Source organism: Mauremys reevesii, linkage group 3 (assembly GCF_016161935.1).
Source record: "Mauremys reevesii isolate NIE-2019 linkage group 3, ASM1616193v1, whole genome shotgun sequence".
Classification (NCBI taxonomy): Eukaryota; Metazoa; Chordata; order Testudines; family Geoemydidae; genus Mauremys; species Mauremys reevesii.
The window spans coordinates 20,102,083-20,129,900 of NC_052625.1; the positions used below are offsets into that span (position 1 = coordinate 20,102,083).

Below are 27,818 nucleotides of genomic sequence, written 5' to 3' on the forward strand. Positions count from 1 at the left end.
CTGGCCCCGGTAGGCTCTGCTCCTGCTCCAGCCTGGCTGCTTCCACCACTCCCAAGAGGCCAGAGTTCTCCTGCCCCAGGACCAGTTCTGGCTGCGCTGCCATCTCAGCCTCGCAGCCACAGTCACCTCCCATCAGGGCCAGCTACTGTGGCTGGGGCTGGGGTTTGGGAGAGTAGGTCTCTAGGGGTCTGGGTAGGTGCTGGGCACTGGGAGATCTATGTGTTGGGGGCCTGTCAGTGGGGAGATCTGTGTGTGTGTGGGTGCTGGGAAGTGTGGGGTCTGTGCGGGTCACTGCAGTTGTGGTGGTGGGGGCACTGGACAGTGAGGGGATCTGTAGGGGGCTCTGGGTGGGAAGGTGTGGGGCACTGTGCAGTTGTGGGAGGGCTGTGGGGGGTCTTCAGCTGGGGGCACTGGTCAGTGAGAGGATCTGTGGGGTTCTGAGTGGGTGGGGAGTGATCTGGGAGTGCACTGGGCAGGGGTTTGTGGGGTCTCTAGATGGTGCAGCACTGGGTGAAGGAGTCAGAGGGGTTCAGGGCAGGGATTTGTGGGGTCTCTGGGTGGTGTGGCACTGGGCATAGGGAGTCGGAGGGGTGCTGAGCAGGGGGTTTGTGGGGGTCTCTGGATGGTGTGGCACTGCGCGTAGGGAGCCAGAGGGGTGCTGAGCAGGGGGTAGCATGGTGCAGCATGGGCCCACACCCAAGGGGAAGAAGCACAATGGCAGCGCAGGGCTGGGCTGGACAGCGTGGGTCTGGCAGCTCCTGGTTTGTAAACAGTGCCCTTGTACTGGGCTGGGTGGAGTGGGGCTGTCCCTGCCGTACCATGACTCATATCCCATTGCCCCAAGTCAGCCCCTCGCTCTGAGGACTCTGCCCCCATGCCTCATGTCCCCATTTCCCCCATGGGGACCCACAAATATGTTTAGCACCGGGCCCACAACAGGTTAATCCAGCCCTGTTTGGGGTGCAGGCTCTGGGATGGAGTTGGGGGTGCAGGAGGGTTGCAGGCTATGGGGAGTTTGAGTGACGGGTGCAGGCTCTGACCTGGGGCAGGGGATTGGGGTGCAGGAGGGGGTACAGACATGTGGGCTCTGGGAGGGAGTTACCAAATCAGCACGTTGTAGAAGAGAAAGGAGCTGCAGGGATTTCATATAGACATAGAAAATGATAGAAGAGACTTTTACATAGTCAAAATGTGAGAGGCAGAGTTTGAGGGAGGGAGGGAGGGAGGGGGCGTCTGTACAATATTTCCCCACATTCAGTCTCCTGGCTGGAGCAGTAACAGCCCCGCAGCACTTATATAAGATAGAGGAGCTGCGCTGTCTACGCTTTGACAGTGTAGGAATCGGGCTGCCTGTGCCTTTAAGACCCAGCCCCAGGAACCCGTCCCCTGCTCCAGGGCTGACACGGGACACAACTGAAAACAGCCTGTGCCCCCCCCCAGCCCCGACACCCCCAGATCTGCGAGCCCAGCAGGTGGCTCATCCCGAGGGGCCACTGTTCCCCCCCCCTCCCTAAACGGGGGTTTTGTCCCCGCACAGGGTCTGGCAGCGTCTCCCCCCCTGGGCTTAACCGCGGCTCCCACCCCCCACCCCCGATTTTTCCCCTTCAGCCTCTCTCCTGCCGCTGCCTACAGCAGCTTGAACCCCCCTGGCCAGTAAATTTGTGTCCCCCGCTCAGACCCTCGCAGCTCCCCCGCTGCGATTTGCCCCCTTGAGCATTTTAAACGCCCCCAAAGAGCAGGCAGCAAATCGTGAGTAGAAGTGAGGGCAGAGAGAGGGCAGTGGCGACAGCGCAGGTTACTGGGCATGCTCAGTTCGGCTGCGCATGCTCAGTGCAGCCAAAGTAGCAAATCGGGAGCGGTTCATGTTTCGCGGGCAGACGGCAGCGCCATGGCCAAGTGGGGCCAGGGGGACCCGCGCTGGATCGTGGAGGAGCGAGCGGACGCCACCAACGTGAACAACTGGCACTGGTGAGCGGGCGGGGAAGGGGCCTGCGGCTGCCCGGCGTGGTCCCGCTGCGCGGCGGCGTCTCGCCCATCCCTGCAGCGGCTGGGGCTGCCCGGACATCGGGAGCGGCCGGGCCGAGGCTGCCGCTGGGTGCGGGGTTTGCTGCCGGCTCCGTGCAGAGCCTCCCGGCAGCCCCGGGCCACGCTCGGTTGGCAGCAAGGGGAGCAGCGGGGCTTGCCGCGGGCGGCTCGGTCCGGCTGCGGCACGGGGCTGAGCACAGCGCCTGGCGCCGCCCGGGATGCTCGCGCCACACCCCCCCTCTCTCCGCCCTCTGCCGCAGGACGGAGCGGGACGCGACCAGCTGGTCGAGAAGCAAACTGGAGGAGCTGCTGGTGGGGATCGCGGTGGGCAACGAGGCGGGCAGCTGTGAAATAAGCGACCTGAAGCAAGTGGAAGGCGAAGCCTCCTGCAACAGCCGGAAAGGGAAACTGATTTTCTTCTACGAATGGAACATCAAACTTAGCTGGAAAGGTAAATGACGCGTCTTGGTCCTCTTGTAAAGAGAAATACGGCACCAGGGCCGCCCGGGGGGGCAAGAGGGGCAATTTGCCCCAGACCCAGGACCCCACAGGGGCCCCCACGAGAGTTTTTCGGGGCCCCTGGAGCGGGGTCCTTCACTTGCTCCGGGGGGCCCTGAAAACTCTTGCGGGGCCGGACCCAGGAGCTTCTTCCACTCCCGGTCTTCGGCGGGGGGTCCTTCTGCTCCGTGGCGGAAGGACCCCCCACTGGCGAATTACCGCCGAAGCGGGACCCGCCGCCGAAGTTCAGCTCGGTCTTCAGTGGTAATTCGGCGGTGCCGAAGACCGGGCTGCACTTCGGCGGCGGGTCTCGCTTCGAAGGTAATTCGGCGGCGGGGGTGCCCCCGCCGCAGGTCTTTGGGGCACTTCGGCGGCGGGTCCTGGAATGGAAGGGCCCCCCACTGCCGAAGACCCCAGGCCCCCGGAATCCTCTGGGCGGCCCTGTACAGCACAAGGTGGAGTGTCAAGTGCATCCCCGGTAGGCTGCAAACTCATGGAGGCAGCAACAGCAGCCTTTTGGGATTGTGCAGTGCATTAGGGCAGTGAGTCTCAACCAGGGGTCCGGGACCCCCTGAGCAGAATTCAGGGCAGGGGGTCTGCCAAGTAGGGCTGGCATGAGACTTGCTGGGTCCCAGGGCAGAAAACCAAAGCACGACCTAATGGGGATAGAGCCAAAGGTCCCAAGCCCTGCCACCCAGGGCTGAAGCCTGAGCAACTTAGGTTCATGGGACCCCCTGTGGGGCCTTGGGGCAGTTGTCCTGCTTGTTACCCCCTTAGAATTTGTCCTGGCTTTTATATGCAGAAAAACAGTTGTTGTGGAACAAGCAGGCTGTGGAGTTTATAGTGTGTGGGTGGGGGGAGGCGGGTGTAGGAAAGAAAAAGATTGAGAACTCCTGCATTAGGGCAATAATCTTCTTAATATTTGCGTGTATTTCTCACATTCTTCTCAGCACTTGCTGTCAGTCTCGCTGCTGCTAGCCCAGCGAAAGTGCTATCAATTCTTACAGCTATGATTGAAGGATCATCATCATCATCATCATGTTCTTATTATGCCTCTGGCATTTAGGGCAGTGATGAAGCTCCTCCACTCCTGTCAGCTCGGCTTCCACAGCTCTTTGCCATGTTGTTTTCGGGCGGCCTCATTTTTGTTTGCCTTCAGGTGTCCATCTTATTGCTACTCTGGTGATGAAATCAGTTTCCATCCGAAGCACATGCCCAATCCATCTCCAATGCCTCCTGGCAATGATGGTGCTCAGATCTTCTTGACTGCACTGTGTCAATAGATCTTGGTTTGAGATTGTTCTGGGCCAAAAGATACGGGTTGATGATTGAAAGATTATACTGGGTAATTTCTTTCTCTTAAAAGATTCACTTTTGCTGCTCAAAACTTCATAGACATAGAAACATTGGGCTGGAAGAGACCTCGTGATGCCATCTAGTACACCTCCCACACTGAGGTGGGACCAAATATTCGTAGATCATCCCTGAAGGTGTTTGTGTCACCTGTTCTTAAAATAGTAATGAATTTCCATCCTTTGTGTCACTGGAAAAGTTGCTTTAGGTTTCTTTACCACATTTCCATATTAGCACTGAAAACTGTGACTAGTAAATACAGCATGTCTGCACATTAAGACCTGAACAGGACCCTCTTGGCTAGGGGTGGGCAAACTATGGCTGCATCTGGCCTGCCAACCGTTTTAATCCAGCCCTTGAGTTCCCACTGGGGAGTGGAGTCTGGGGCTTGCACTGATCCGGCGCTCCAGTCGGGGAGCAGGGTTGGGGGCCACTCTGCGTGGCTCTCGGAAGCAGCGGCATGTTCCCCCTCCAGCTCCTATGCATAGAGGCACCCAGGCACTCTGCACGCTGCCCCCACCCCAAGCGCCACCCCCGCAGCTGCCATTGTCCAGGAACCACGGCCAATGGCACTTGCGGACGGGGCAGCGCAGAGCAGAACCACCTGGCCATGCTTCCATGTAGGAGCCGGAGAGGGGGGACATGCTGCTGCTTCCGGGAGCTGCTTGAGGTAAGCACCACCCGGAGCCTGCATCCCTGAGACACTACCCACTCCCCAGCCCCCCAACCCCCTGCCCCAGCCCTGATCCCCCTCCCCGCCCTCCGACCCACTTGGTCTCAGCCTGGAGCACCCTCCTGCACCTCAAACCCCTCATCCCCAGCCCCACCCCAGAGCCTGCATCCCCAGACAGAGCCCTCAACCCCTCATGGCCCAATCCCCTGTCCCAGCCCTGATCCCCCTCACTCCCTCCGAACACCTCAGTCTCAGCCCGGAGCGTCCTCCTGCACCCTAATCGCCTCATCCCCAGAGCCTGCACCCCCAGCCGGAGCCCTCAGCCCCCCGCCCTGTGCCATCCCCGCTCCCCCAGCCCTTCCCACACTCTGAATTCCTCATTTCTGGCCCTACCCCAGAGCCCGCACCCCCAGCCAGAGCTCTCACCTCCTTCTGCACCCCAAACCCAATTTTGTGAGCATTCATGGCTTGCCATAGAATTTCTATACCCAGATGTGGCCCTCGGGCCAGAATGTTTTCCCACACAGGCTCTAGGCAGACCCTACACCCACATGGAGCCCTCTGAAGTCAGTGGTGGTCTGTGTGTGTGTGTAGGTCTGGCCATGCAAACCTGCTTGCAGGATTGGGGCCTTGTGTGGTGGCGTGCACACGTTTCCTGGAATGATTATTCTAGAAAGCAAACTCTTTGTTAGGTTGGTGAAGCAGTAATATTTTCATAAACTGAATTGAAGTGGCAAAGAAATCAGAGAGGAACAAAATCAGTGAGTCTCAGCTACTAAAATAGGTTATTTTGAAATCTTGAAACTCTGGTCTTTTTTTCTTGAATTTTTTTCCATACTTTAATTTTATTACTGCAAAACAGATACGTTCCCATTCAGTATTTTTGAATAAATTAGGACATGACTCATTTTACTCTGCAAGAAACAGGCATTTGCATTGTGACAAAGCTGATCTGCTTTATTATGACTTGTTTGCATTGTTTAAAATTATCGAGCATACAAATGATAGGTATTCAATTAATGTATTCATGGTGGCAGCAAGGAAACGAGGAACTGTTTCAGGAAAAGTGTAAAGAAAATATAGACATATTTGTAATACAGTATGTAAAGAAAATTGCAAAAAGGAGTGTGAATAATTTCAAGACTTTAAAAAAAAAAAGTGAATTATGAGGTACACTAGCCAGTGAGAATTAATAAATCTGCTTAATTGATCAAGTAATCAGTTCTCTTTATAGCAAATGCTACCATTCTTTTCAATGAGTATTGTGTAACCATATCTCATCAGTGAGGTTTTTTTCTTCTCCGGGAACAAATCCTAGAGAAGGCTGATGGCTGATGTAAACTGTGTACTTGGGAAATTGTACACCGATATTGCAATGCTGAAGGGTAGAGTGTTCATTCCTAAAATGTGGTACACCTCTGCACCGATATAATACAACCCGATATGACATGAATTCGGATATAACGCGGTAAAGCAGCGCTCTGGGGGGGCGGGGCTGCTTACTCCAGCGGATCTCACCTATAACACAGTAAGATTTTTTGGCTCCCGAGGACAGCGTTATATCGAGGTAGAGGTGTAATTAGCTTTCAGCCAGACTTCAATCACTACTGCAAGAGATGAGAGTAGTAGTGAATGCAGCCTATTTCCCTCTCACTCTCCCTGCCCCAAAGTGGGATTGTGGTTCAGTGTCAAGAATAGTCCTGTTTTCCACTCCTGTGGACTGTCTGCAATTTTTTCCTCTCCTCTCCATTTAGCTGATGAGATATTTCATGAAGTTCCTTCCAGTGCTGTGCGCATGCCACGCACAGTCCTGCTGTCCAGCTTTCCTGCGGCTTGGCCACCTGACACTATAAAATGCAATGTTTACACTGCTTTTAGCTCCCACTTAAGGAGGACCAGGATTGGGGCCCATTCTACCACTAACATGTTAGTGACACTCAGGAAATTCAAGACAAGAACATGCAAAGCACCTTATTTTTGTTTCTATTCTGTTTAGGTCCAGTAAAGAATGGAGACAACTTTAGATTATTTTTATTATTGAGTTTGGGAAAAAAAAAAACACGCCCCCCCCCCGGTACATAAACAAATTACGCTGATTTGGATGTGTATTATGTTCCCCCCCACCCCCCAAAGTTAATTAAGTATTTTAGGAAAAATTGTCAGAGCGCCACCAGCAAGAGTTGGTGGCCACACTCTGAGGCCACCCAAAAATTTGTTGCGAGAACCTCTGGGCTAAGAAAACATTCTTAATTGTTGAGATCCATGCAATGTAGGTGTTGAAAGTAACTAAAATGAAACAATGTAGAGAGAGGCATGGAGTAGTAGTATGCAGGGTGCAGTTATTTAAATCATGGCAATTTAAATTAATTTTAATCAATATTAAATTACCCAATATATTTAAAAAATAAACATAAACATTACTTGTCAATTTTACAAAGCCTCAGATTACCTTGAAAAAAGTTTAATGCAAATTTAGATTTATAGGAAGTAAATTTAGATTTAAAGGAAGTATTTCTTCACACAATGCACAGTCAAGCGGTGGAACTCTTTGTCAGCGGATGTTGTGAAGGCCAAGACTATAACAGGGTTAAAAAAAGAGCTAGATAAATTAATGTAGAGTAGGTCCATTGATGGCTATTAGCCAGGATGGGCAGGGATGGTGTCCCTAGCCTCTGGTTGCCAGAAGCTGGGAATGAGTGACAGGGAATGGATCACTTGAGCATTACCTGTTAGGTTCACTCCCTCTGGGGCACCTGGCATTGGCCACTGTCGGGAGACAGGATACTGGGCTAGATGGACCTTTGGCAGGGGTGAAAGTAATATTAAACACTTACTGGTACGGGGGCCTGGCCCTGGGCCCCCGGAAGGGGCGGGGCCTTCGGGCGGAAGAGGCGGGGCTGGGGTGAGCCTCCCCCAGCTAGCCCATCCCTGCTGCCTGATCCGTGCTACCTTGGGGTCCGGGGGTGATTTAAAAGGGCCCAGGGCTCTGGCTGTTACTGTGGCAGCGGCAGCCAGGAGCCCTGGGCCATTTTAAATTGCCACCCCCCTCAGGGCAGCTGCCCCTTTTGCACTCCCCCTCCCATCGTCGGCCCTGCTGGCAGGGCTGCCAACCGGGGGGCAAAAGGGGCAGAGATGTTAAAGCACTGTCGCGGCAGTGCTTTAATGTTGGCTGCATACGGTCCGGTACATGGCCGTTCTTTTGTTCTTATAAAGAACTAAGTTATAAAGGCTAAATTTAGGGTAGCTTAATTGTATACATTGTGAAGAACAAAATATAATTGTCTTGCTACAAACGTTTCCCAAATAGCTTTTTCCTACCTGCCACAGCTTTCTGAGATGAAAACCAGAAGCGATTAACAATTATGAGCTATTCTTACGCTGTGATAAGAGCACTTAATCTCACAGACATTCAGTGTTCTACTATATATTAATGCAGCATTCCTTTGTGAACCTGTATTTAAGAGTATTTGCTTGAAGATTCTAGTATTTCACTGAGAGTTCTAAGAGCTATTGGTCATGAGTTTGGGTCTGTATCAGGACTTCCCCCCTGCATGTTCTCTGACCAATTGGAAGTAGAAATAAGATCAGAACTGGGGAGTTTGACAGCATGGAACATTCTCAAACTTAAAGGAATAGTTCTTCCCCCATCTAGTCCTTTTCTGTAATATTCTGCATTCAATCTACTATTTTAAAAATGAACATTTCTTAGCAGAATCAAAATCTATGTAAATATGAAATTCACTAACAATTAGGAAAGCCCGACTTAAGAATGCATAAAAATCCACTTTAGCAACATAGACTGGGAAGAAAGTGAAGAACTAGCACCACTTTAAATAAAATAAGTTGATTTAAATTAAAAACATCAGTTTCTTTATTAAATTCTAAAACTAATATTTGTATCCCCATGGTATCAGAAGTATTTTAATGAAGAGCTTTATATTATGGTGGTAGTTTTTGTACCTGTTCTATAAAAACTACCTGTGAACTTACTATCCTGGAATCCAGTACTCCTGTGGTCCTTTTGAGCAAGGTGCTTTCAATGTTAATTTGTCTAATATTGAAATAACCTTGTCCGAAATGTAATGTGGTCCAGTAGATCTAAAATGGGACTGGGAACCAAAACTCATTAATACTAGGGCTGTCAAGCGATTAAAAAAATGAATCGTGATTAATCGCGCAATAAAAAAATTAGTCACGATTAATCATGCTGTTAAACAATAATAGAATACCATTTATTATTTTTGGATGTTTTCCACATTTTCAAATATATTGATTTCAGTTACAACACAGAATACGTGTACAGTGTTCACTTTGTATTTATTTTTTATTACAAATATTTACACTGTAAAAAAAAATAGTATTTTTCAATTCACCCAGTACAAGTAGTGTAGTGCAATCTCTTTATCATGAAAGTTGAACTTACAAATGTAGAATTATGTACAAAACCCCCTGCATTCAAAAATAAAACAATATAAAACTTTAGAGCCTACACGTCCACTCAGTCCTACTTCAGCCAGTTGCTCAGACAAACAAGTTTGGCTGCAATTTGCAGGAGATAATGCTGCCTGCTTCTTGTTTACAATGTCACCTGAAAGTAAGAACAGGCGTTTGCATGGCACGATTGTAGCCGGTATTGGAAGGTATTTACGTGCCAGATGCGCTAAAGATTCATATGTTCATGCTTCAACCACCATTCTAGAAGATATTGTCCGTGCTGAAGATGGGTTCTGCTTGATAATGATCCAAAGCAGAGCGGATCAACGCATGTTCATTTTCATCATCGGAGTCATGCCACCAGCAAAAGGTTGATTTTCTTTTTTGGTGGTTTGGGTTCTGTAGTTTCCGCATTTGAGTGTTGCTCTTTTAAGACTTCTGAAAGCCTGTTCCACACCTCATCCCTCTCAGATTTTGGACGGCAATTCAGATTGTTAAACCTTGGGTTGAGTGCTATACCTATTTTTAGAAATCTCACATTGGTACTGTTTTTGCATTTTGTCAAATCTGCTGTGAACGTGTTTTTAAAATGAACATGTGCGGGGTCATCATCCGAGACTGCTATAAACGTGAAATATATGGCAGAATGTGGGTAAAACCAGAACAGGAGACATACAATTCTCCCCCAAGGAGTTCAGTCACAAATTAACGCATTAATTTTTTAACGAGCATCATCAGCATGGAAGTATGTCCTCTGGAATGGTGGCCAAAGCATGAAGGGGCATACGTATGTTTAGCATATATGGCATGTAAATACCTTGCAATGCCGGCTACAAAAGTGCCATGTGGATGCCTATTCTCTCTTTCAGGTGACATTGTAAATAAGTAGTAGTCAGCATTATCTCCTGTAAATGTAAACAAACTTGTTTGTCTTAATGATTGGCTGAACAAAAAGTAGGACTGAGTGGACTGGTAGGCTCTAATTGTTTTATTTTTGAGTGCAGTTATGTAACAAAAAAAAATCTACATTTATAAGTTGCACTTTCATGATAAAGAGATTGCACTACAGTACTTGTATGAGGTGAATTGAAAAATACTATTTTTTATCATTTTTACAGTGCAGATATTTGTAGTTAAAAATAATAATATAAAGTGAGCACTGTACTTTTTGAATTCTGTGTTGTAATAGAAATCAACATATTTGAAAAATGTAGAAAAACATCCAAAATATTTAATAAATTTGAATGGGCATTCTATTGTTTAACAGTGCGATTAAGCATAATTAATTTTTTTTATCGCAATTAATTTTTTTGAGTTAATCGCGTGCGTTAACTGCAATTAATCGACAGCCTTAATTAATACTAATCACAGTTCTGACACTGGAACCTTTTGGGTTTTGGACACGCCATTTTCTCCTTCGGTGTCTTAGTTGCCACATCTATAAAATGGCAATAATAATATGTGCCTACCTCCAAGTGGTATTTACAATGCAAAGCATTACCTCCAGTGAGCAGTGTGGCTCTATCCAGTAAATATTTAGATAAGAATTTGCTGACCAGCACAGGTATTGTCTATCCAAGTGACTGATATGTACAGCATTATTAGCTGTTTTAAAAAAATAAAAATTGAATGTTTAAAAAGCCTCTATTACTGTTAGTCATAAATTAGACCTTCCAGTTAGTTTTATTTGTATCTTTGTTGTTGTTTTTTGCAATGATTACATGGGTTTGCCAACACTTCTCTAAACTCTTATCCATTCAGCAAGCTTGGCTAGAAAAGCCATCCTGCAGATATGTGCCCCATTGTTCAAAAAATAAGTCTAAACACACATTTTCTTTGGGCACACTGATTAAGAAGTAAAAAACCTCATTTTTCCTTCCGATATTAACAGAAACTGCACATAAATGTCTTTTTGTCTACTTTAGTGTGAGCTTTACCTGCAGCAAGTCAGGATATATTCATGTATGGGCATTTCTTTCGATGGATAGTCTGGTGCTCATTCAGGGCACAGTCCTGTGCATAATGTTGTTAAAGGAAGTTTTTCCATTGAGTTACGTGGCAGTTGGATCTGGATATTTGGAAGAAGGGACTTCTGAGTGACTTTGTGCCTTTCAGCTGATTCACCCCTTTGCAGCAGTGCCTGTCCCTGCAGAGTGTTACTGCCAAAATGCAGTAAATGATATTGCAGGGTGTTTATATTAGAGGGTTTTGTTGTGAGCATTGATGAACATCTTTGCTGCTGGGGAGTTGCACGTGTTTAAATAACATTTAATGGTGTGACATAAGTGCTATGGCAGAATGGAAATGCCACTGGTACAGTTTGAAGAGCATTTAAACCAGATCTGCTGGGTGAATAAATTTAATAAACACCAAAAAAATTTTAAGAATAAGAGGAGGAATCTTTACTGAAGCAAATACCCTTCATAGAACTGTAAAAATTAAAGCAGAACAGTGTGGACTAAGGGCCTGATCCTGTAACTTCTTGCACTCATGTGAACTGCGATGCCTGTGTGGAGCCCCATTGTCTTCAGTGAGATTCTGTTCAAGTGCATCAGTCTCTCTGTGTGTGACAAGTTCCAGAATCATGATCTAGGGCTTCATTTATGGTGGCATGTATAGTACAGGCACTGCACAAATGCCTAGGACAGATATAGACTCATAGACTTTAAGGTCAGAAGGGACCATTATGATCATCTAGTCTGACCTCCTGCACAATGCAGGCCACAGAATCTCACCCACCCACTCCTGTAACAAACCCCTAACCTATGTCTGAGTTATTGAAGTCCTCAAATTGTGGTTTGAAGACCTCAAGCTGCAGAGAATCCTCCAGCAAGTGACCTGTGCCCCATGCTGCAGAGGAAGGCGAAAAACCTTCAGGGCCTCTGCCAATCTGCCCTGGAGGAAAATTCCTTCCCGACCCCAAATATGGCGATCAGTTAAACCCTGATCATGTGGGCAAGACTCACCAGCCAGCACCCATGAAAGAATTCTCTGTAGTAACTCAGATCCCACCCCATCTAACATCCCATCACAGACCACTGGGCATACTTACCTGCTGATAATCAAAGATCAGTTGCCAAATTAATTGCCAAAATTAGGCTATACAATCCCCTCCATAAACTTATCGAGCTTAGTCTTGAAGCCAGATATGTCTTTTGCCCCCACTATTCCCCTTGGAAGGCTGTTCCAGAATTTCACTCCTCTAATGGTTAGAAACCTTCATCTAATTTCAAGTCTAAACTTCCTAATGTCCAGTTTATATCCATTTGTTCTTGTGTCCACACTGGTACTAAGCTTAAATAATTCCTCTCCCTCCCTAATACTTATCCCTCTGATATATTTGTAAAGAGCAATCATATCCCCCCTCAACCTTCTTTTGGTTCGGATAAACAAGCCAAGCTCTTTGAGTCTCCTTTCATAAGACAGGTTTTCCATTCCTCGGATCATCCTAGTAGCCCTTCTCTGTACCTGTTCCAGTTTGAATTCATCCTCCTTAAACATGGGAGACCAGAACTGCACACAGTATTCCAGATAAGGTCTCACCAGTGCCTTGTATAATGGTACTAACACCTCCTTATCTTTGCTGGAAATACCTCGCCTGATGCATCCTAAAACCGCATTAGTTTTTTTAACGGCCATATCACATTGGCGGCTCATAGTCATCCTGTGATCAACCAATACTCCGAGGTCATTCTCCTCCTCTGTTACTTCCAACTGATGTGTCCCCAATTTATAACTAAAATTCTTGTTATTACTCCCTAAATGCATGATCTTGCACTTTTCACTATTAAATTTCATTCTATTACTATTATTCCAGTTTACAAGGTATCCAGATCTTCCTGTATGATATCCCAGTCCTTCTCTGTGTTAGCAATACCTCCCAGCTTTGTGTCATCCGCAAACTTTATTAGCACGTTCCCACTTTTTGTGCCAAGGTCAGTAATAAAAAGATTGGTCCCAAAACTGATCCCTGAGGAACTCCACTAGTAACCTCCTTCCAGCCTGACAATTCACCTTTCAGTACGACAGGTTGTAGTCTCCCCTTTAACCAGTTCCTTATCCACCTTTCAATTTTCATATTGATCCCCATCTTTTCCAATTTAACTAATAATCCCATGTGGAACCGTATCAAATGCCTTACCAAAATCGAGGTAAATTAGATCCACTGCATTTCCTTTGTCTAAAAAATCTGTTACCTTCTCAAAGAAGGAGATCAGGTTGGTTTGGCGCGATCTACCTTTTGTAAAACCATGTTGTATTTTGTCCCAATTACCATTGACCTCAATATCCTTAACTACTTTCTCCTTCAAAATTTTTTCCAAGACCTTACAAACTACAGATGTCAAACTAACAGGCCTATAGTTGCTCGGATCACCTTTTTTCCCTTTCTTAAAAATAGGAACTATGTTAGCAATTCTCCAGTCATATGGTACAACCCCTGAGTTTACAGATTCATTAAAAATTCTTTCTAATGGGCTTGCAATTTCATGTGCCTGTTCCTTTAATATTCTTGGATGAAGATTATCTGGGCCCTCCGATTTCATCCCATTAAGCTGCTTGAGTTTGGCTTCTACCTAGGATGTGGTAATATCTACCTCCATAGCCTCATTCCCATTTGTCATCCTACCATTATCCCTAACCTCCTCATTAGCCTCATTAAAGACTGAGGCAAAGTATTTGTTTAGGTATTGGGCCATGCCTAGATTATCCTTATCCTCCACTCCATCCTCAGTGTTTAGTGGTCCCACTTCTTCTTTCTTTGTTTTCTTCTTATTTATATGGCTATAGAACCTTTTACTATTAGTTTTAATTCCCTTTGCAAGGTCCAACTCTACATGGCTTTTGGCCTTTCTCACTTTATCCCTACATGTTCTGACCTCAGTAAGGTAGCTTTCCTTGCTAATCCTTCCCATCTTCCACTCCTTGTAGGCTTTCTGCTTTTTCTTAATCACCTCTCTAAGATGCTTGCTCATCCAGCTTGGTCTACAACTCCTGCCTATGATTTTTTTCCCCTTTCTTGGGATGCAGGCTTCTGATAGTTTCTGCAACTTTGACTTGAAGTAATTCCAGGCCTCCTCTGCCTTTAGATCCACAAGTTTTTCAGTCCAATCCACTTCCCTAACTAATTTCCTTAATTCTTTAAAGTTAGCCCTTTTGAAATAAAAAACCCTAGTCCCAGATCTATTTTTGTTTATCCTTCCATCTAGTTTGAACTGAATTAACCTTGGTTCAAGTGCTCATGAGCTATCCCCTACAACCATTTCTTCTATGAGGTCCTCGCTATTCACCAAAACCAAATCTAAAATGGCATCCCCTCTTGTTGGTTCTTCAACTACTTGGTGAAGAAATCCATCAGCTATCACATCCAGAAAAATCTGAGCCCTATTATTATTACTAGCACTTGTCCTCCAGTCTATATCTGGGAAGTTAAAGTCTCCCATGATCACACAATTCCCAGTAGTGTTTACTTCATTAAAAACATTAAAGAGATCTCTATCCAGATCAGATCCCAGCGGTCTGTAGCACACCCCAAGCACTGTCTCAGGGGAGGCTCTAGTAGCTTTCTTTCCCAGTGTGATTTTTGCCCAGACAGACTCTGTCTTATCCATTCCATCACTTCTTATTTCTTTACAATCTACCTCATCATTGATATACAATGCTACTCCACCACCATTGCCTTTATTTCTGTCTTTCCTAAACAGCACATAGCCTTCAATACCTGTACTCCAGTCATGACTACTATTCCACCATGTTTCTGTTATCCCTATAATATCCGGTTTCACTTCCTGCACCAGTAGCTCTAGTTCCTCCATTTTGTTACCTAGGCTCCTCACATTAGTGTACAAACATCTTAATTTTTGCCGTTTGGTTTCACTGACATTCTTTACCCAGTTAGGCACAGATATTCTACCACCAGTATCACCAATTAGACTGGTATCTATACTACCCTTCCTCCTTCTGTCCATTCTCCTACCCATGGCTGTATCCTTTCTTACTTTGTTTTCTTCCCTCTCAATGTTAAATTCCGGCGTGGAGATTACCTGGACATCTCCCAACCATCTCCCCCAAATTCCTAGTTTAAAGCTCTCTTAATCAGTTGTGCCAGCCTCCATCCTAGAAGTCTATTTCCCTCCTTACTCAGGTGAAGTCCGTCCCGAGAGAACGGTCTTCTGTCCATGAATGCTTCCCAGTGGCCAAACATCCCAAAGCCCTCCTCATAGCACCACTGCCTGAGCCATCTGTTGATCGCCATAATCTTGTCACATCTTTGTTGCCCTTCTCTAGGAACAGGCAGAATCCCACTGAAGATCACCTGAGCCTCGATTTCCTTAAGCGTCTTCCCCAGCCTGGCATAGTCTCCCTTGATACGTTCCAGTGAGAACCTAGCCGTATCATTCGTTCCCACATGAAGGACAATCAGTGGATTCTTTCCCGCTCCCGTTAGGATCCTTTTCAGCCTCAGGTCCACATCCTCTATCTTAGCACCCGGCAGACAGCACACCCTTCTGTTCTCCGGATCAGCTCTAGTTACAGGCCTGTCTATTCTCAGTAAGGAGTCCCCAATCACGTAGACCTGCCTTTTCCTGGTGACAGTGCGATTCTCCGATCTGTCCCCTGTCCCCTCTGGCTGCAAGTCCTCTCAATTTCTATTGTCCCTTGCAATCCTCTGCAACCCATCCCATATCCTCCTGGGGCTCATATTTGGTGTTATCTCCATTGACTCTTCCACTCTTCCTATAGGACTAGCTGCTCTTTTCTTCCTTGCCCTCTCACCTTCAGCGACCACCTGCTGTGCTCCTTCTTCATTTTCCAACTCCACAAACCTGTTCCTGAGCTATTTCTCCTTTACTGGCCTGTCTTTTATATAGATATAAATAGCAGTGTAGATGATGAGGCACTGCTTAGACAAATAGAGTTAAGACACACCTTAAGGTTCTGGCATGTCTCCTACACGGCTCTCTATACACTCCACGGTGTTTCCCACTCCTATTTTTAGCAGTGTAGTGTCCCACTGCCTCCCTGCTGCTGGAGCCTTTCCCTGCCATAGTGAAAGGTTTTGACAGTGGGGAGAGGCAGTGGAAAAGGCTTCAACAGCTCCCCAATGCTGGAGCTTTTCCTCAACACAGGGAGCTGCTGGAGCCCATCCCTGCAGCAAGGAAGGGCTATGGCTGGTGGGAGGCAGTGGGGAAAGGCTCTGATCTTTCTTCACTGCCTCCCCCTGCCAGAACTGTTCCCTGCTTTTCACTGTGGTGTGTAGCTACATATACCCTACACACTACCGCAAGTGTAGACAAGTCCTTACTAGTATAGTGATTACTACCATGAGTTGCCTTATTGAGGTCAATGGCACTATTTGCCAAGCAAGCACTTCTCTCAGAAGTGTTTGCAGGTTCAGGCCTTCTATTTTTAAACTGCAATATATAGTAGTTCTGCATAAAGCATTTACAAGGGTAAAACTGCTATTATGGAAAATATAGTTCTTTAGTTATTACATTTAAGAATTCATTCTGTTAATGCAGGTACAATGAAAGAATCTGGTGAGAAACATGAGGGATCTGTTGAAATTCCTAATCTGTCAGAAGAAAATGAGGTGGATGATACAGAGGTAGGTAATAAATACTAACATAGCTGTATAGGGCAGGAATTTTAAAATAAAATTAATAACTTTAGTTGCCATTAAATTTCCTGTTAACTGAATAATAGGAGAACAACATGACTTAGCTAGTCTGTCTTTAGTATTCTAAAGATAAAAGATGTCAAGAACCAAAAACAATAATGGCTCATTTCTGTCCTCCGATACGTAAATACATATCTTCCAAAGTTAGCAACTAAGCATGCACAGTATCTGACTTTAAAAGATGCAGTTCATGGCAATACAGAGCCACGTGTTTGAGATAAGAATTGAGCCCTATGTTTGCTTCACCGTCTATCATTTTTTAATCTTAAGGCCTCGACTTTGGTGCTAGCCTAATGATATAGTTGATATTGTGGTCTCTAAAGAACTCCTGGGGGAGAAACCTATCTAAACTTCTGGCTAGTCCTTGAGTTATTATGGAGACAAAATTGCTTGTGTTTCCTTTAGAAAAAGTATCCAGGTTTAGCTTAAAGACATGATAAAGTGGGAAAGTTTGAACTTGAAATATCTATTCTGCACCTGCCCCCTGAATAAACCAAAGCTAGCATTTTCCAACACTACTTGTTCCCCAAAAATCAAATTGTACAAAGCATCTCTTAGATTTTTATGTTTATTTGTAGATAAGTGTAAGCAAAAAGAAAGGAGATGGAGATGTGCTAAAGGATCTTATGAGAACAGAAGGAACTTCAAAAGTCAGGGAGGCTCTCAGAGATTATCTGAAACTTCTTAAAACAGGTACATTAAGATCATTTCTTCACACTGTGATTATATGGGCCCATTTTGTGAAATCTCCCTGCTTGAATATTTGAAGGGATTGATCCATTTTCATCTGAGCTGGTAGAAACTGTTTTCATATTATTTTAAGAATAAAAGTAAACCCCAGTGCCTTCATTTTAATTATAATATTGCATTAAAGTTTTAATTTCACCAAAGTCAGGATATTCAAAGTTTTATTATTTTTTTTCTAGAATGTTTATTTTGCAGTAAAGCCCGGGGGCACTAATCAGGACCAGAACCATATTGTCATAAGTGCTATAAAACCATATGTGAAGCTACAGTCCCTGCCCTAAAGATCTTACAAATTAATTGGCTGAGCAAAGCAAGGCTGTACGCTTAACTCAATGGCATTTCTCTGTATCTGTAATGTGGTAACTTCTGAAAACAGAATCCAATCAATTCCAAAATTTCAGGGAATGTTCTAGGCATAAGTGAAAATCAAAAACTGAAAGCCTGAATTTAGTAGAAATCAGGCTGTTCTCATTTTCAGATCTTTACTAAAATAAATACGGTTCTGAGCAGAGGAGGAAGGGCTTGGCTGTAGTGGGGCCAAGGGGCGTAGTTGGGTGTACAGGTTGGCCTCAAGTTAGAAGGTATTTTTTACTTCCTCTATTTACAGAGTTTACTCTGGGAATGATCCTACCAACCAAAACTTCAGCTGGTCCGGAACTGGCAGTTAAAAAAAAATTGAGTGAGAATAATGTGCAGGTATGCTGGCTTTAAGAGTTACTATGTAAGTTTCACTGGGAAAGATGGATGCTGTTGGCCCCAAACTCTGCCATCATAGGAGGAATAGAGAACTTAAGATTTATCCCGTGACTAACAGCAGATATACATAGTGCTGTAATGTGGAGCATTCATCTGTAACAGTAAGTGTTTGGTGCACTTTTAAAATCACCTTTGGGATGGAGGCCAGTAAATTCACCAACATGAATGCTATGACCAGTCTCTGTAGTGCTCAGGTATTGTGGAAATAGAATCATTGCGGGGCCACAGACTCTTCAGACAGTGAAAGGGAGATCAAAGGTGCCCAGTGTTCTGTCAGTAACAATGACAGCTTCAAGAGGGAGAGGCTGAAATTTGTCTGCTTCCCTCATTTCCTCAGTCTGATTCAGGGATCGGCAACCTCTGGCACGCGGCTCGCCAGGGTAAGCACCCTGGCGGGCCTGGCCGGTTTGTTTATCTGCTGCGTCTGCAGGTTCGGCTGATTGCGGCTCCCACTGGCCGTGGTTCGCCGCTCCAGACCAATGGGAGCTGCGGGAAGTGGCGTGGGCTGAGGGGTGTGCTGGCTGCCACTTCCCGAAAACCACGGCCAGTGGGAGCCGTGATCGGCCGAACCTGCGGATGCAGCAGATAAACTGGCCTGGCCCGGCCCACCAGGGTGCTTACCCTGGCGAGCCACGTGCCAAAGGTTGCCGATCCCTGGTCTAATTAATTCATTCCGCGTTCTGTTGCCTGTCACCAAAAGTATGTTAGGGTTGCCTCAGATTTTCCTAGTGCTTTACTGCGGTGCTCACTTAATCTGACCCTAATATAGAATAGTATGTTATCATGTAATTAATGCATATGCACAAGGGAGCAGGCTTAATAATTCCTGGACAGCCTTAAACCTGGAATTCCCTAACTCTTGAGTGGTTGACTTTGCAAACTTAATAATTTTTCTAGTATAAAGTTTTGGTGTGGAATATATACGTGTTTGCTATTCATATACAATGGCACTTTATCCTGAGTTTGCTTTACAGGATTCTGTTTTACCAATTTCCTTGGATACAGTTGGTGTAAAGATTCCAACAGTAAAGATACTTCTGAAAGAGACATTTGACTCTCCAGTAGAGGAGCTTTATAGCATCTTCATAACTAAGGAGGTAAGAAGCCTTTGTATTATTATCAGCAGGTAAGTATGCCCAGTGGTCTGTGATGGGATGGTATCTGAGTTACTACAGAGAATTCTTTCCTGGGTGTCTGGCTGGTGAGTCTTGCCCACATGCTCAGGGTTTAACTGATCTCCATATTTGGGGTCGGGAAGGAATTTTCCTCCAGGGCAGATTGGCAGAGGCCCTGGAGGTTTTTCACCTTCCTCTGTAGTATGGGGCACGGGTCACTTGCTGGAGGATTCTCTGCAGCTTGAGGTCTTCAAACCACAATTTGGGGACTTCAATAACTCAGACATAGGTTAGGGGTTTGTTATTGAAGTGGATGGGTGAGATTCTGTGGCCTGCATTGTGCAGGAGGTCAGACTAGATGATCATAATGGTCCCTTCTGACCTTAAAGTCTATGAGGATAGGACCACGTGTTCTTAGTGATGTAACTGAAGGGATTGGTGTTCCAGTAAGGAGAAAAGTTATTTTATTTGAAGAGTTTAATTATAACCAGTAATGAGAAATATTATCTGTAGGGCCTTACCAAATTCACGGCTATGAAAAACATGTCATGGACTGTGAAATCTGGTCTCTTCCCATGAAATCTGGTCTTTTGTGTGCTTTTACCCTATACTGTACAGATTTCACAGGGGAGAGCAGCATTTCTCAAATTGAGGGTCCTGACCCAAAAGGGAGTTGCGGGGTGGGGGTGGTATTGCCACCCTTACTTCTGCGCTGCCTTCGGAGCTGGGTGGCGGCTGTTGGCCAGGTGCCCAGCTCTGAATGCAGCACCCCGCCAGCAGCAGCACAGATGTAAGGGTGACCATACCATACCATGCCATCCTTCCTTCTGCGCTGCTGCCTTCAGAACTGGGTGGCTGGAGAGTGGCGGCTGCTGACTGAGGGCCCAGCTCTGCAGGCGGCAGTTCTGCCTTCAAAGCTGGAATCCCGGCCAGCAGCCACTGCTTTCCAACTGCCCAGCACTGAAGGCAGCGCTGCTGCCAGCAGAAGTAAGGGTAGCAGTACTGCAACATTTCCCCCCCACACACACACACACAATAATTTTGCGACCCCCCCCCCACCTCCCCCCAGCAACTCCTTTTTGGGTCAGGACCCCTACAATTACAGCACGGTGAAATTTCAGATTTAAATAGCTGAAATCATGAAATTTATGATTTTTAAAATCCTATGACCGTGACATTGACTAGATTTCCCACTCTTACTGTACAAGCGGGAGTGTGTTAGTTGCACTGGGCACTATGAAAGTTACACATAATTAGGGCCCTAACAAATTCAAGGTCCATTTTGGTCAAACAGGGACTGAAATACCATCAGCTACTTATTTCTAGTAACTTCAGCTATAGTACCACAACGTAGGGTGTAAGGTGGTCTTGGGTCTCTCCCCATCTGTCAGGGAGGGAGACCCCGCCCCTCACTACAAGGATTCTGGAGTGACTCAGTTCAGGGGGAAATTAGCAGACAGTTAATAGGCCCAAGCCTGCAGCCCAGGACGGGCAGCAATTGTCTTTGAGCCCCGGTCCTCAGCCAAGGCGGGGCAGCCAACAGATAAGGGCTCTGGCCTGCAGTCAGGCAGAGCAACAATGAGTCTATAGGTCCAAAGCCCTCAGTCAGGGCAGGGCGGCAGAGAGTCTATATGCTCAGGGCCCTCAATCAGGGCAGAAGAGCGAACAGTTAACAGCTCTGGCCTGCAGTCCGGCAGAGCAACACAGCAGTCTAGGGGGATCAGCTCTTTGGCAGAGCCGACAGCAAAACCGCCTGGCGTCCTAGCTTGGGTGGGCAACAGACCAATGCAGGCCTCTTGGCCTAGAGATGGGGAAGCTGCCACCCCAGGATTGGAGTGGCGGGGGGATGCAGGCCCACCTGACTCCACTGTGTCCCAGCCAAGGGCCCTAACAGTGGCGGAGTGTCTGCCACTGGATCAGCGGGGAAATCTGGCTGCAGCACGCTGGCCGACTTAAAGTAAGTAACAGAGCCAAACCCTATTCAGCTTCCCTGGGCGCCTTCCTACACTCCCATTCAGGGGGTACCTGGGTCCTCGTTCGTCTCGCTGGGGTAAACGGCTAGTGGCAGCCCCAACAGCTCCTCCGTGTCTGGCAGCTCTGGCAGTGCCTCCGGGTCTCTGGCACTGTAGCAGCCTCCATTGGGTCCTGCTCCTCTGGCAGCTCTCCTCCAACTGAGCTGGAGGGCCTGCCTTTTATATTTCTGGTTCCTGTCCTGCCCCTCTGCTTCCGCTGGGGTGGTTTTAGGTGTCCTGGGTTGCAGGTTTCCCTCCGTCTGTCAGGGAAGGAGACCATACCCCCTTGCTACAAGGGTTCCACTTGTAATTCTAACTAGCAGCATCAGGGCGGCTTTAGGCCGATTCCCCTGCATCCCTGGAATCGGGCCCGCACCTAAGATTGCCCTGCGCCTTAGGCGCCTTTTTAATTTTTTAATTTTTTTTTACATACCCAGTGGCGGTCTGGGTCTTTGGCGGCACTTTGGAGGCGGGGAGTCCTTCACTCACTCCGGGTCTTCGGTGGCATTTCGGCGGTGGGGGGTCCGGAGCGAGTGAAGGACCCCTCGCTGCCAAAGTGCCACCGAAGACCTGGACTGCTGCCAGGTATTTGAAGTGGGCCCCGCTATTCCTAACGCCGGCCCTGCGCACCATTTGCTCCATTAGTGCTGCTGTTACCTTTGAAGGTAAAGAACTATCATGGTGTGTAAAGTGGAGAGCAAAATGGAGATATTTAGTTTATCTGACTGTGTTTATTTCATTGAGCTCTGTGTATTGATGTAAAGCTGGCCACCTAGCAATGGCCAAAGGAAGGGTCTGCTAATTTTGTTGGTCCTATCAGCAGGCTTTTGATACCATTGCCCATGAGGAATTGATAACTTACTTTCAGATCTTTCCAAACTAGACAGACTGGCCCTTGGTAGTCTTGTTTTTTAATTTCTGAGCATCCCTGGAAGGTGGTGCTGGGCTATTGTTTATCCACCCACACAGCTCCACTAACAGAGATTGGGAAGTCTTATGCTGCATGTTATTAGTATGCAAGTGAAATGCAGCTCTGTCTCCTTTGCACTCAGCTCACAGTAATAATAAATACTCAGTAATAATAAATACTTAGTCCTTTATGTAAGCACTTGTAATCCAAAGATCTCAAAGTGCTTTACAAATGTTAAGCATTCTTATCCCCATTTTCCAGATGGATTCCATTAGCTAGTGTGTGTATGGATATGATTACATCTACCTCTCTTGCAAGGTTTACTGTGGAGAAGCACTCAAATAACAAGTTTAGGATGCATCAGTGTCCTCCTAAGAAGCCCTAGAATATATCAGAAGACTTTAGACTGGAATGCCAATACTTCCAAAAATTGTAATTCTCAGGAGGATCAGGGATTAATGTCAGTCTTCTGATATGGGATAGAGAATATAACATCTCATGACTTTCGACTAATCCCGCTCCATGTCTCTAGACTGCTGCTTCCATCTCAGGGCAGAAGGAAGATCAGTCTGCCTGTTTCCTAATCCAAATATAGCTGCAGCCACTTCACTTCACTTGCTTTGAACTCTCTACCTCTGTTTTACCTAATGGCCCCTTCCACATACCCTCATTGATTGCTCCTTTTACCTACAAAGTGCTGAGAAACACATTTGGTAACTTAATCATATTATGATTTTTCTTAGTGAAATCAATGATGTATTGATTTGACTGGAGCACTTTTTAAAGTTCAAGCACATAAAATTGCTTTTCGAGAGCCATCCATTCATCACAGAACCATTGGCATTAGGAGTCTCCAGTAGCCCTTTTAGTTCATCCCAGTATCCTGGAAGGATGTGTTATATCTCACTAAGCTATCCAGAAATCGTAGACGTTATGTGTTATTGAATAGCTGATTAAATTCTTACACTATGCATGTTTTGCTTTTTGTTTTCCTAGTTGGTGCAGAAATTTTCTAAAAGTCGTGCTGTGATCGAAGCCAAAAGAGGAGGAAAACTTCAAATGTTTGATGGTTGCATTACCGGTGAATATATAGAATTGGTAAGTTGAAACCCTGCAGTTTAAAATCAGATGCCAAGTTCTGCCCTTTTGGAGTCTCACACTGATGATGTTTGGGCCCAGAAGGTTCTTAAATGGCTACTCCACAGGGGAGAATACTGAGTAAAATGTAACCTTGCTTTAGTTTCTCTAATGCAGATTTAGTTCATAAAAACAAAATATGACCATGTAGAAGATTCCTGACTTTCTCCTTTTCTGGCCCAGATTATCTATCATGTGGGAAAACCCTCACTTGGAACCATGGGAATAAGAAAACTGTGTGTGGTTGCCTTACAGAGTTTTTCTACCACTGTCTTTTTTAATAGAAGAGTTTGGGATTGAGGTTACAGATTAGAGGTAGTACCACTTACCAAACACGTGGATCTCTGGAGAAGCAGATCTCATTCTGTTCAGAGCCAGAAGCTACACTGTCTCTGGCTATGCTCCCCTACAGTTACATAGAGGGGACGCTGAGGAAGGTAATATAGTGTAGACCTGTATTTCCACACAACACTAAGCGTATAGCAAAGAGTAGTGCCATGGAGAGCTCTGCTCCACCTTCCTCTTGCTCCAACCACTGAAACTTGTGGAGACTCCTTCTACATGAATACCAAAGTATGGGCATCTATACAGTGGAGGGGAAGAAACTGGCATCCTTCTTTTACATGGAATAAATAGATCTGCACACAGATGGAACCTTCTCTGTAAATCAGCCTGGGACAATCAAGGCTTTGATGAGGGAGCATGTCCCAGTGACACCTCCTCTCTTGTTAGAGATCAGTGGTATCAACCACTCTGAATAATGTCAAAAGTTGTTTCTTAAATGAAAAACGACCTAGGGAAAATGCTCTGTCCTGATACTTTTTAAAAGTTGTCTTGAAACCCTTTAATTTACCATTCAGCTGTGTGTCAATTCTAGCTTCTAATCCCTTAATTACACTACTCAGAATTTGATTTAAGTAAACTAGTAAACAATTTTTGGAATTAAAATTTCTGCAGATTTTAGAGAATTTAGTTCTAGGTATTTCATCTTTTAGGCATGCCTCAGATTTCCTAAAGCTCGAGATCCCCTTTCCCCCAGATGGTACCGAGTGTGCGCACTGGCTCCAGTTATAATAAAGATGTTGAAACTTGGGAATGCACTGATGAAATAAAAACAACGAGGAGTCCTTGTGGTACCTTAGAGACTAACAGATTTATTTGGGCATAAGCTTTCGTGGGCTACAGCCCACTTCATCAGATGAAATAATTCATTTGATAGTGCCAGCAACTAGCTATAAAAAGACACTCCACAGATTTACGGCTGTAACAATTAAAGAAGCTCTTTAGGCAGTATCCCCAGTCAGCCATCAAGTTCTACATCATAGAGACATAGATACAGTGGTTATGTTAAGTACAAATGGAACTGAACCTACCTGGACTCTAGGGGAAGTTGTGAATAACAAAATACCCCTATTTGTAAACCGTGAAGGATGGGCAAACTCCCTGAATGGGAGAATGCACCACTACTTTAAACCAGCCACTGTCACATGTCTCTTCTGGATTAAGCCTCTGCCAGGTTGCTTTCAGTTCCCTATTTCAGCCAGTTGCTGAGAATGCTGAGACGCCACACAATCTAGAACTGATGGAAAGGAGCTCTAGAGCTGTGTCGGTACCACAGCCCAAACCATCTCATCACTAGCTCGTCCAGTGGCCTCATGTGTATATTGAGCAAGATGGGTGGCAGAGTAGAGTACTATAGAGGTGGGTGATCAGTTACCCTCCACTTTTTTTCTGCGATTTCTCAGAGGAAAATACAGAACCAGTGCAGTAATCCCAGTCACCCATGCTAAGGTCCATATTATCAATGGCTGCTGATTAAAGCTGTAGCTATAAGCGTGAACAACTGACCTTTGTCCATTGCTAGGAGAAAGCAGGGAAGTGTGTGCCCAGTTATGAGTGTCATGATTAGAGCTGAATAAAACCTGGGATATTCAAGTAAGTGTTTTCCCTCACATTTACTGCTTGTCCAACTTTTGCCAGGTGGAAAAGTTAGACATTGAAGGGAGAGAGCCCCAAAATTTTGTTTCAGAATTTTGGAAAACAAACTTTTACCAAACCAGCTTTTTCATAGGAAAAAAAAATGTAATTTCACAAAACCCTGTTTTATGATGGAAAAAGCTTTCACATTGGAAAATCCTTGGCCAGTGCCAGCCAGGATCCTCTTGGAATGAGATGTGGCAGGCCCTCAGATGAAATTCTTGAAAAAAGGTGGTGGTGGGGTGTATTATTTTTGTCATGATTTTTGTACATCTGTATCTGTCTTACAGTTACCCAGCCAAAGGATTGTCATGAAATGGAGATGCAGGAACTGGCCTCATGGTATGTCGTTTCTCTAACCCCATAGTACTTACGGGTCGGATTTTCATAGGGGCCTAATCCCAGTTTAAATTGGAGCTAAAGTTTGAGAAAGCCCAATACAGTGCCTGGTGTTAGTCCCACTGAGGGAAGGAGTTTGTGCTGGCTTTGTTCTTGTAAGGGCAATAAGTACCGTATTTTCCGCACCATAAGGCACACCAGATTATAAGGCCCAGTCTCAATTACGGGATCTATTTCTGTACTTAACCCATACATAAGGCGCACCGTATTATAAGGCACATGCTAAAACATACGGTCTACAAAAAAAGGTAACAGTGTTCCTAGTGTAGTAAAAAGGTAACGGAAGCCAAACAGTGAGTTTAGTTGAACTTTATTGTACGTATTACGTAATGTTCTCTGATTGGTTTATCGCTGCCAGCGTACGTAGTTTACATATTACGTCCCTGTGTCAGCGAAAAATGGTCCGACAGTCAATCAAGCAAAGCGCTTACCAAAGTCGCACAACAACATTTTTACATATTTTGGAACTCAGTGCACACATAAGGCGCACCGGATTATAAGACGCACGGCCAATTTTTGAGAAAATTTAAGGCTCTTAGGTGTGCCTTATAGTGCGGAAAATACGGTACATTTATGTACAAAATGAAACAGGTGAGTTCATGAAAGTTTGAATTTAATTAGTAGTACAGTAAAGCAAACTTTTATTAATCAGGTATTAAAACCAAGTTTACTAATAAACATATTACTGAATATTGTACTGTCTCTTCTTTCAGAACATTATGCAACGGTTGCTTTGAATTTCAAGGATCAGGCAACTCAAACTGAACTACAGTTAGAGTGCAAAGGAGTCCCTGTCTGTAATGAAGACAGTACAAGACAGTGTTGGCAGAAGCAACATTTTGAAGAAATACGTGTTTTACTGCAGCAGCCCAAAGTAAATACTGAATGACGATTGCACTGTAGTTAGTTTTATTAGCGCATTACTTTTATATATAAATAAGTTTGTCTCCCTTTTTTGTCGTGTTCCCCCTCCCCCTTTTTTTTTAAGAAAATTAATTTATTTATGGGGGATGAATAAAGATCCACTTCTGTGATACTGTATATAATTTCAGTGCTATTTATGGATCTTCAGTGAATGAAATGCCCTCCTCCGTAAGTGAGGTTATGTATTTAGACACCTTCAGTTTGAGAACTGATCACTGTTTTATTATCTAACCTTAAATTTGGAAACTGTTAGTGTGACTCAGCTGCTATAGACTTCATGGTATTACATCATACTGGCCAGCTCATTTTAGTAGAGACTAGCTACTACGTAGGCTAGTCCAGAACAAAGGTGACACATGCATTGTTTAGTAAGAATCCATTCGTGGTGGGTAGAATGTCTGTGTTTAAATGCACTGCTGCTTAAAAGGTGAATTGAAAGTCTTAAAAAAAATACTCCAGACATAGTTTGATCCTGTAAGATCAAATGCTGAGTGAATTATACAGCCACTTAAAGTAAAGCACTTAATCTCAAACCATAGAAAAACAAGCTGCAGGCTTCTTATATCTTCAAACAGCACAGCTACACATTTGAAAAACAGTCACCTAAGTCTTTGCTGTAGGTCCTGAGGTTTAACCAAATTACAACAACCCTTATTGACTGGGAGATGCCATTATTTTGGTCTGTTTTTCTAAACTCCTGTCTTCATCTTCTCTCTGTTAATAGTACCTGGGATGGGAGTTGCTGCTCTGGCAGAGATGCCAGGAAGGCTGTAAGGGAAGTAACTTAATTTTGTATTTCAATAATTTCCATATTTATTTAAAGAGCCATTCTCACTTGGACTGTTTTCTCCTCCTGGAATTCTGAAAATACATTTTTAACTTGGACCCTTTCAGTTCACCTTAATGAACTATTCCACCCATGGGACTGAAGTGAAAGCAAAGCAAATAAAACCCCAACCATTTGACACAAATGCACCATAGGAGTTAATATTGAAGATATAACAATTTAGCAAGAATGGGGCAGCATTCTTAAATACATTGAGTAATTTTGTAAACAATTGGAATAAATAATTTACCTGTGCAATACTGAATTTAAGGCAAAATTGACTAAGAAAAATTGACAGAGGTGACTCAGACTGCATTTTAATCAGTCATATTAATAAAGAAAATTTTACAGTGA

General features: G+C 45.2%; 1 protein-coding gene across 1 annotated transcript; it reads left to right on the forward strand.

Annotated features, from left to right (window-relative positions):
- The first annotated feature begins 1,740 nt into the window (after window positions 1-1,740).
- On the forward strand, window positions 1,741-27,818 carry LOC120400048 (activator of 90 kDa heat shock protein ATPase homolog 2-like). The gene is made up of 9 exons (XM_039528413.1): window positions 1,741-1,968; window positions 2,286-2,476; window positions 16,504-16,589; window positions 17,240-17,354; window positions 18,016-18,104; window positions 19,139-19,261; window positions 23,198-23,299; window positions 25,606-25,657; window positions 26,428-27,818. Exons 1-9 carry the CDS (start codon window positions 1,805-1,807, stop codon window positions 26,601-26,603), a joined length of 1,098 nt encoding a protein of 365 aa, XP_039384347.1. The 5' UTR covers window positions 1,741-1,804; the 3' UTR covers window positions 26,604-27,818.

Bases quoted from the DNA above. Each gene is read 5' to 3' on its own strand.
- LOC120400048 (XM_039528413.1), top strand. From the start codon at position 1,805: ATGCTCAGTTCGGCTGCGCATGCTCAGTGCAGCCAAAGTAGCAAATCG. The intron at 1,969-2,285 runs GTGAGCGGGCGG...CCTCTGCCGCAG, and splicing joins AACGTGAACAACTGGCACTG to GACGGAGCGGGACGCGACCA. The intron at 25,658-26,427 runs GTATGTCGTTTC...CTCTTCTTTCAG, and splicing joins ATGCAGGAACTGGCCTCATG to AACATTATGCAACGGTTGCT.